The sequence below is a fragment of the Atta colombica genome, unplaced genomic scaffold (genome assembly GCF_001594045.1).
Source record: "Atta colombica isolate Treedump-2 unplaced genomic scaffold, Acol1.0 scaffold102, whole genome shotgun sequence".
Classification (NCBI taxonomy): Eukaryota; Metazoa; Arthropoda; class Insecta; order Hymenoptera; family Formicidae; genus Atta; species Atta colombica.
In genome coordinates this window covers 2,013,997-2,023,487 of record NW_017259187.1, presented here as the reverse complement: position 1 = coordinate 2,023,487, position 9,491 = coordinate 2,013,997, and the positions used below count along the sequence as shown (strand labels likewise).

Genomic DNA, 9,491 nt, shown 5'->3' with positions numbered 1-9,491 from the left:
TAATGTTTTTTAATATTATAATAAAAGTATTTCAACTGCAAAGAAAATAAAAATAGTTGACTCTTGTTTTATAGACTTGTCTTGCATAGAGGAGAGTCTCATGAGTCTAGAGAAATTGGACAGAGCATCTCCTGATTTATGGCCTGAGCAGAGTGAGTAAATTTTTTAAGGATTATTTATGAGTCATGTATACACAATACATCATATATGTAGCGAGCAATGAAGTTCCAGGTGTACATGAGTTTGTTGCTCAAAATTCACCGCAGACAGAACCATGTTTTTGGGCTGCGATGTCGCAGGATGACATAAGCCATGTGCATCGTGAGTTGATATGCTGCATAACATATAATTCTTCATCTCATTGCTAAATACCGTAAAATATTTTCTTGCAGAACTGGGTAATTTGTCAATGACCGGGCTTATCTCGGAAGTGAAAAGACTGCACGATTTAGCTTATCAACTGGGTCTAGAAGAGGCTAAGGAAATGACACGCGGCAAATATTTGAATATATTTAAACATAAATAATCAATTTTAGATTTGCAAAAAATAAAACTCGTGAAAATGTAATACCACAATCGGCATTCTTAAGAAACGTTTCAAGACGTTTTTTATATTTTTCTAACTTTAAGAATTTTCTAAAATCCACTTTGTATATCTCTGTACATTTACAAATGCAGATGGAAAAATGGTGCTTGAGTCACAACTAGACCCAAATGATAGGATTCCAACCTGATTAAAAAATAAAAAATGAAAAACATAAATATGTGAACTACATTTGTAGTATATGTAAATATTTATGTTGATAACATACCAAGAAGTACATGTCCGCATATTTGTATAACAGAGGACTACCGCTGTAACTTGAGCAAGGTTCACAGTTTCCTTTGGCGCATAATTCTACAGATAGAGCTTGGCTTATATAGTCCGAGCACTGCTGCTTAGGTACGAGTTCTAGTTGTAATGACTGTTGCGTCAATGGTTGCGCTGGATCACAGGGTTACAGCACTTGAACGTTACATAAACACAGCTTACAGTTTATGCTTTATGATAGTTTGTTCTATTAATACCTTTTTGACCTAACAATTTTCCCCAGCCGACAACAGTGCATGTACTTCCTAGGCTGACGTATCTGTCTTCCGGTATAAAGCAGATTGGTTGAGCTGTGGCTGAAGAAGACCGGATTGCTATTTTCTCCCATATTGAAGCTGTGATCATCACAGTATCTTCGACTGTATATTTAAGAACTGTACATACCTGTAAATTCGATAGCCTTCTTCAAGCGAAGTAAGGCAACGTTGTTGGAATAACTTGCGGCGTTGTAGCCCGGATGTTTTACTACATACGATATGTCGTGGCTACTGGTTTTGTGTCCGCAAAACAAATTATTACAATCTGGATTCGACTCTGTATTATATTCACCAATAAGCACAGAGCATCTAAAGATAAATAAGGATTATTATAATTACTGCATGCTACAATTTAATGCTACGATCGAAAATATGAGTAACGATCATTCGTTATATTTTATTTTCGACTGCTATATACGTACAATTTGTATCTGTCCGATTTCGCGAGTGCGCATGTAGCTGTAGTCAATACAGTACGCTCATTAACAATCACGCCATTGCACGAATATTTGATCTCACCCGTTAATGTATCTAAAAGCGAATTTTTGCTAACAGTCTAAAAACGCATGTCTTATATAATAAAAGAAATATAGTTAACTTTCTCTCTTTCTCTCCTTCGAACAAAATATGTATATAATTTTTGCTGTGTACATGATGTCACAGAAATTCTTTGTCTTGCATTTTCATCGATAAATTTGGAATCAGTACTTTTAATATCATCAATGAAAAATTGATGATTTTTTTACAGCTGTGTTACACTTTAGAGATAATTAGCAGTTCTGGGACATTCTGTATAATATAAGTATTTCCGTATACATGCAAAGTACTTGCTTATGAAACCGATTCTTGCGACAAAAGGATATGATCCTAAAATGTTTACGTTACTCCGAACAATACTTCTTCCACACTGAAAATTTGAAGATAGTTGCGTCGTGGATACATCCAGATTTCTATCTGGATATACTGGCCGTTCGATGTAACTATTAACGCTGCAGCAAATTTTTACATGTGTTCGATCGTACCCGCATACCGCTTGTCGTAATCTGCGCTTAAAAAAAATCGACGTGTGTAAATATGTATACTCGTCCCTTCGATATAAAAAGACAATAATCACGTTACCTGTGAGAGGAAAGCGCGTTTCGATCCATTAGGGATACAACCCCCGGGCAGTACTCGATGAACACGCATTTTTGATCACTAGGACAAGAAAGAGAATTATTTTGGCAAATGGTATCGTACTGATACCAAGGATTGTCGCACAACTCCGAAGTTACGATTGGCAGTAAAAGCAGTAGCAACAGGCAGCACATTTTCTGGATATAAATGCAAACGAGATGGTCACACGACGAGAATAAAAGTTTCGTATAAGTGGTTATCTCGACGTTGTCAGTTGACTTCGAATAGCGAAATCTAATAAAACGACTCTTTTCATAAAAGGAATATAGCAGCTTGTCGACTTTTTAAAGAGATTATCGTTCTCTCTCAGATTCTTTTTCTGAAAATCGTGTCTATATGTAAGTTGTGTCTATATATAAATCATTTTCTATATTGAAACGCGACGGATTAGATCTCGTCAGTTTCGTATTCGCGACTAACATCGTCTGTACCGGATGATGAACTGATTTCGTTGCATCGCGTACCTGTATACGACAATTTCGTTTCTCTGGGTTACCTTGACTAGAGCATTATTCGCATATCCGGCGGAACTATGATGATCACGCGAAAAAGCAAACGTATTATGTGATTAACTGCGTTACCTAGATTTCTTGAGAAGGCAATAGAGGGTTGATGTAATTATTTTTATATTAAAGTAAATTTAAATTACCTAATTAAAACGAGATATTTAAATTTTTTTGTTTAAATACTGCGATGAATCCACACACACACACACACACACACACACACACACACACGTAGCAATATTATTATTTAATAGGTTTGAATTAAAAAAAAATATGTGTTTATATTTCTACTTTTAATGAAAAAATGAAGAATGAATTTTGAAAGATATTTACATCTTTTTATTAGATATTGCTTAATTACATGGCCCACTTTGTATATAAAATTTAATATTCATACAACATGTAACTGTAAATAAAATCATAGAAGCAAAATAATAAGTTAAGTACTTAGTATTTGTATAAAAACTGATTTGTTCGAATATATAATGTGCACTATGAATTAATGTGCATTAATAAACTTTAGTTTGTACGTTTTTTCAATTCTCGCATTACGGGGAATAGGAAAGATTTTAACAATGCGAATTTCGTCTTTCGTTCCATTCAATCGCGGTTTCGATGATACCGGACGATCGAACGAAATCGACAGCAACGATATTGGCTGTGCTTTGCCATTTGCTGTTGTACCAATTTGTAACGTTGATATTAACATTTTCCGCCATTTGGCGGATACTTCCAAGCCGATTTAAAATTATATCCCACGTATTGGGCGTTAGTTCTGCCATCGCCGATCTTGGTATTGATTTAGATTGTCTGAAACGAGAATCGCCAGATTGACGAAATTAAAATTTGCGCAGGGCATGTATTTAAAATACTTTTATTTAAAAAACAATATTTGTAAAACAATTGTATTTTATATTTTAAAGGAGCACGTGAAAATAAGTTTGTATTTTGTATTTCATGAGAGTATATAAAAGTTTTATATTTTGCATTTTAAATATTAAGATTGACAATCAATCTTATTATAAAATATTATAAAATACAAAAAACTTTCAATCTTTCAATTTTAAATACAAAATACGTAATACTTTTATGTGCTTCGTGGAAATACACTTGTATTGCAAATACTGTGTTTTAAATAAAAGTATTTTAAAAACATGCCCAGCTCTAAATTTAGATTATATCTCTTCATGCTGTACAGAGATAAAGAGCAAAATTAAAGATCTTTTTTACATACCCAGCTAACAATTAAGATTATTAAAAACTTAATAGGTTCAGCCTAGGTTATTAAGACCTAGATTCTAGATGAAGTGTAAGTGTACTAAGATATCCGTCTGTCATATATTTGACTTGAAACAATACCTCTCAAGTAGCGAAAATATTTATAAAATCAAAAATAGATCTAGTTAAATAAGAGAAATCCTATATTTAAGTCGGATCTTATTGCTGAAATATTTCTATGTGACTTTATATACATATCTCATTCTACAAACCTCGTGCCGAAATTTTTTTCGGTCTTGAAACAGTTATGAATAGAATCAGAGTAGTAATATTACTTTTTAAATTGACAAATATTTTAACAATTTTTGATGCTAATAAGAATCTTTATAAAATCATCTTTATAAAATATTCACACATCTTTATAAAAATATTAATATGTTGTTAATGACTAATGAGAATCTTAAATCTGCGAGTAATTTATTGCGAAAAACATTACTTCACTCGATTATCAAAAATAGATATGATGAAAAGAATGGTCTTAGATAGTTTAGGACTATTTAGTATTTGGTTTTATAAGATTCACATACCCAAGACTTTCCGTTTCGATGCGATTCAAATGGTTGAACAAGTCTTCGATAGTCCTAACATTTCCCCATTGATGTGTCACACAAGGCCATATACTTTCATAGCGATTGACGATTCGTCTCTCATCATAACCAATAATAAGTTTTTTCCCGGATGACCAGATCGTATTTAGCGTACTGGCCCATCCGTAACTCTTCGGCAAGTAGTACCCAGCAAATTGTTCTTCGAGAAATGCAACGAAGTCATGATGTACCGCCAGATTTTTTCCGAAGCCTAACAACACCATCAGCATATTTTCACATAAATAATTTTATTATTTATGTGAAATATATTTATAGATATAATTTATATAATTTACATAAGTGCTAGCTACGACTTGCATAATCTTGCTGTTGTTATTATTATTAATTGAGTAGAGTTGATAAATCACATCATGATGTAATGTTAGCCTTGTGTTTTGTTCTCTATATTTCATTTATTCATAATCCGTTGTACTCGTTTCGATTCAATACGAAACAAAAAAGATTTTAGATAGGATTAGTTCCGATAATGATAATTAGATCAGATGATAAGGTATTTTAGAATCTGATGAATCTTTTTTGAATATATGACGAATGGCTTTTATAATTTAATTCATTAATTCCCAAAATCCATTAATTTTTGTTTTTTGTTTATTATATAAAATTTTACACTAAATTAATAATCTTTTGAATCAATGGCATTTTTAATGTAAGAGTATTGCGAATGAATTCAACAACGGCATTCTAGCATAACAGTATTTCAAATGTATTTTAAAAGCACGTATATTTTAAAGAGCATAGAAAAGAATGTTGCATTCATAGTTGTATTATTTTTGCCTGAATAAGAGTTGTTGGCCGTTTGTTTTAACGCTAAAATATATTACCAACTGGAAATTCCTGGATGTCGAATATTACGATTTCGTTCGTCTTGTCGAGGAAGGTCTTCACCTGATTTATGATGGCCTGCATAGGAACAATACTGAATATTCCATGATTCACCCACCATACTATATTAGTATGGGGGTAATGTCCGACTCTGATGTCGAGATATCTAACTCCGTAGATCAATTGCGCGAGCACGTCTACATCCTGCAGTTTAATTATCCTAACGATTACCAGCAACGGTTATTCCATATTTAATTCTTATTTGACTTTAATGCGTAAGCTCTCTTTAATGTCGCTCGAATATTTCTGCCAATTAATCTTGATTTACAATATTCCTTGCTTCCTGTTTCTTTTTACTTTTTGCCTCTTATCCTGTTTCTTTGTTTCTTATTGCTCGAGATAAAAGTTAATTTCGGAAGAGACAAGCAATATTTGTCGATAAAACGGTTATAAAGAGGGAAAAAGCAAACAATAAAAAGCAAGAAATAGAAAGCAAAGAGCATATTGTAGATTAAACTTTATTCGAGCGTAACAAGCGTTTTGTTTGAATCAAAAAGAAATCCCGAATCAATTTTGCAATCTATTTGAATTCAATCTATTTAAATTGAAAGGAAATCTCGAATCAATTGAAAAACTGATGTAGAAACAGAGATTTTGTAGTCATGCGACTTCTGATTCGGAATCAATATTGACGCAACGAGATAAACTTGTAGATTATTTGATTTACGCAAATAAAGCAATTGTTTAGTTTTATTATTAATTTAGAATTTACCTGCGTTATCACATATCTCTCGACGAAATTCTCAGAGTTCGCTTCTACGTATATCTCGTAAGACGCAGAATCGTGAGTACCGGGTAAGAATACCCTGCTCATCGGCAGTGATCCTAAGATAGCCCTCCTCTCTGACATCCAGTGAGGCTGTGTTTGCAGACAGTTTGTCATTCTTACCGTGTCATTTCTCAGCCAAGCAACATGGTACTCTATTAAAGCGAAATTCTGTGTTAAGCTCGGATATATGTAAACCATCAAAATATATGACAAGAAGAAAATAATAGAAATATAACAGCCTTTAGACTGTTTCTCGAAGTATAAAAAAGTTTCTCGAATTATAAAAAATAATTTAGTTCTTGCAATAAATTCAGATGGACAGATATTTTTTGTGCATTATAATCAATATAAATATATGAAAAGATTTTTATAATTTGAAAATTATATTCGAGACTCGCTGTATATAATATATTTGTCTGAAAATATTTACAAAAACATCTTTTTATACCTATTATTATTTATTATTTACTATTTGCATGTATAGGTTAGGAAAAATTACGTTGTGAAAGTAAGTAGTTACTAATTCTAAAAAATAATTTGTTAGGTACTATTCTTAGTGTTCAAAAAATAATACCCAATTTTTTCACCTCTATAAATAACTTTATCCATATCTCCCAGATTACAATAGAGATATCTTCTGGATAAAATATATCCGCAACTTATCTAGAAGTGAAGAAATTGGGCATAAGTCAATAACAAATTATTTTGTAATGTTAAGACGTGACTAATTAATATAAAAAATTTATATTTCTAAAAGAAATTTTGTTGAAATATTGATGAAAACAAAAATAATTTTGATGTTTAATTTACAAACCTACAAAGAAAAAAACTTTAAAAGGATTCTATAAATATACAAAGTTCATAAGATTCAGTTTCATTAAATTCTTACTTTATTCATGAATTACTTATTCATGAAATACTTTTTTCATGAATTTTATGATAAATTTTGATTTTATCAATTTATATCTATTTATGAATCAAATTTGTTTTTAACAGATAAAAATCTATAATCACATCTGGATAAGAATATAAACTCTATAAATTTTTATTTTAAATAAGTTCGATCATCAACATCATAAAAATTATTTTTCTGTAGTATGAAGCCTACGAATACACGGGAAAATAGATTCCAAATGTACAAAGTATAAACAAAAAGAAAAAATTTTTTCATGCATGAATATATATAAATATGTATAAACATACATAATAAACATATATAATTATATATAAAACATGTTCATACATTTTTCTTTTCAATTTTGTTTTTTACTTTTTAATATAATAAAGATAATAATGAGAAAACATAAAAAATAATTAAAGGGACAATTTTCGTATTGTTTGTTTTAGAAAAAAATCAAGTTTGGAGAAATGCAAAAAAATTGCTCGTACATAATTATGTTATAATATATTTGATTTGATTAATAATCTATATCGAAATTATGTAATTGCGATGTGTGTGTGTGTGTGTGTGTGTGTGTGTGTGTGTGTGTGTGTGTGTGTGTATATGTCACATACGTACGTAAGCATTGCTGAACGAACGTGAGATTCGAGGTGGGAACAAACGTAGCCTGCAATCCGGTCCTCTTTATACCACTCGGTGCGTTTGGTATTAGAGTATAAATTGGCTCGAGGCCGCTCGTGGGCTCGCCCGTGTAAAGAGCGATCGTATCGCCCGGTCGATACCTGGCGTGATTCCAATAAATCTCGATCTCCCGTATCTTTCGACTGGACATTATAGGCGATATAATCAGGCCGACATGCGCGCGTTGAAAATCTGAAATGAGGAACAGGTGTTTCGATGCAAGGATACTCGGTAATGAACGTGTTTGTCGCAATAAATGCTTGTTCAATAACAATAATCTCTTTGTTGAAAAAAACTGGAGCAATTATTGCTATGAAATGAAAACATGCATTAACATGATTGCATAAGTCATAATAAAAACATTTTCTTATACCAATATGTAAGCTAACTTTAATTTCAATTTAATTTACTTTTTATAATTCTTAGAGAAAGATAAAGAATAAATTAAACTGAGATTAAAGTTAATCTACATTATAAATGAACATTAATTATAAAATTCGTCAATCTTGACATTTATATTTAATAAATCGCCACGACGATCGATTTATATGTTGCATTTCTTATTAAAGTTTGGTATATTATATTAGGTATCACACTGTTGTTACACTGTGATTTTAAAACTTACCGTCTCCCGTCTCTGGACCACAAAATCTCGTAGTCAACACGCAATCGACAATCATTAACCAAGAGAAAAAGGTGGGAACTATCGCAAGTAGCTTCATCTTCGTGTTCGAGTTAGCGCGGGAGGATCGTAGTAAATAATATTTATCTGTCTCTTCTCGAGCCGTTGATATTCTTCTCGGTCTCCTCAATCGTTTCAATTCTTTCCACGAAGCTAACTAACTACAAACTGCAAAAGACGTCAGCCTTCACCTTCCAATTCGATTTATTGTATAATTCTCACGAAAGAATTTAAGAAATTATCACCGTCAGGAAACTCACGACGTATTTACAAATACAAACCATTTTAATAAACAAGAAATCAAGTATGCATTTGATGTACCATTATTGATATATCAAATTATTGATGTAATAAAAGTAAAAGTAATAATTAATAGTTGATTTTTAATCATGTAAATTAAAAATACAATATTTATCTTTTTTCGTAGAAAATGGATAACCTGATTTTGTGATTGAGGAAAACTTTCATTTAAGAATCTGTAATCTTTAATCAATTTTATTGTTATATAAATTCTTATCATATGATTTTGAAAGAAAACATTTATCTAGAATTAAAAAATTACGAAAGCTGCTTTAAATTATAAAATTATGATTTTCCTGCAATAATAAGTTAAGAAAAGTTTGATGAGATGATCAAATGAGCGTATTTACTAATACTCGCTCGTCAGGCGCGATGCAATAACAATCGGAAAATAGTTGATCGCGTGAGTCGTAACTCCTCGAGTCTTCTCGTGATTCACGCTGGTACCTCTCTCTGTTGATAGATCGTAACTGATCGTCGTACCAAGTGCGATCAAGTCAAGTTGTGCAAGTTCAAGAACGTAAACGTGTGGCGAATGCAATGACGACAGAATCATAAGGCCGACCACACACGTTCAGGT

General features: G+C 31.7%; 2 protein-coding genes across 4 annotated transcripts in view; one reads left to right on the top strand and one right to left on the bottom strand.

The window, feature by feature from the left end:
* The window catches only part of LOC108687875 (protein lin-52 homolog), a 1,525-nt gene extending 638 nt beyond the window's left edge, over positions 1-887 (top strand). The window contains exons 2-4 of one of the 3 annotated variants that reach the window (XM_018193911.1): positions 75-152; positions 232-321; positions 393-887. In XM_018193911.1, the coding sequence (XP_018049400.1) occupies positions 75-152; positions 232-321; positions 393-526 (302 nt within the window). In that variant the 3' untranslated portion in view covers positions 527-887. Of the gene's footprint in view, positions 1-74; positions 153-213; positions 322-392 lie in introns of all 3 variants that reach the window. The other 2 variants (XM_018193902.1, XM_018193893.1) reach the window with 2 other exon arrangements.
* On the bottom strand, positions 620-9,470 carry LOC108687165. The gene is made up of 13 exons (XM_018192788.1): positions 9,262-9,470; positions 8,555-8,779; positions 7,867-8,121; positions 6,291-6,499; positions 5,518-5,722; positions 4,616-4,886; positions 2,248-2,325; positions 1,904-2,171; positions 1,551-1,684; positions 1,256-1,437; positions 1,069-1,167; positions 813-985; positions 620-730 (listed from the first exon to the last, which is right to left on the bottom strand). Exons 2-13 carry the CDS (start codon positions 8,649-8,651, stop codon positions 626-628), a joined length of 2,076 nt encoding a protein of 691 aa, XP_018048277.1. The 5' UTR covers positions 8,652-8,779; positions 9,262-9,470; the 3' UTR covers positions 620-625.
* Between the last annotated feature and the right edge of the window lie 21 nt (positions 9,471-9,491).

What these genes read in the sequence shown, in the direction of transcription:
- LOC108687165 (XM_018192788.1), bottom strand. Translation starts at nt 8,651, where the DNA reads ATGAAGCTACTTGCGATAGTTCCCACCTTTTTCTCTTGGTTAATGATT. An exon ending in AGAGATATGTGATAACGCAG is followed by an intron (nt 5,723 to 6,290) that starts GTAAATTCTAAA and finishes ATTAAACTGCAG; the next exon opens with GATGTAGACGTGCTCGCGCA. An exon ending in CATCCAGGAATTTCCAGTTG is followed by an intron (nt 4,887 to 5,517) that starts GTAATATATTTT and finishes TGGTGTTGTTAG; the next exon opens with GCTTCGGAAAAAATCTGGCG.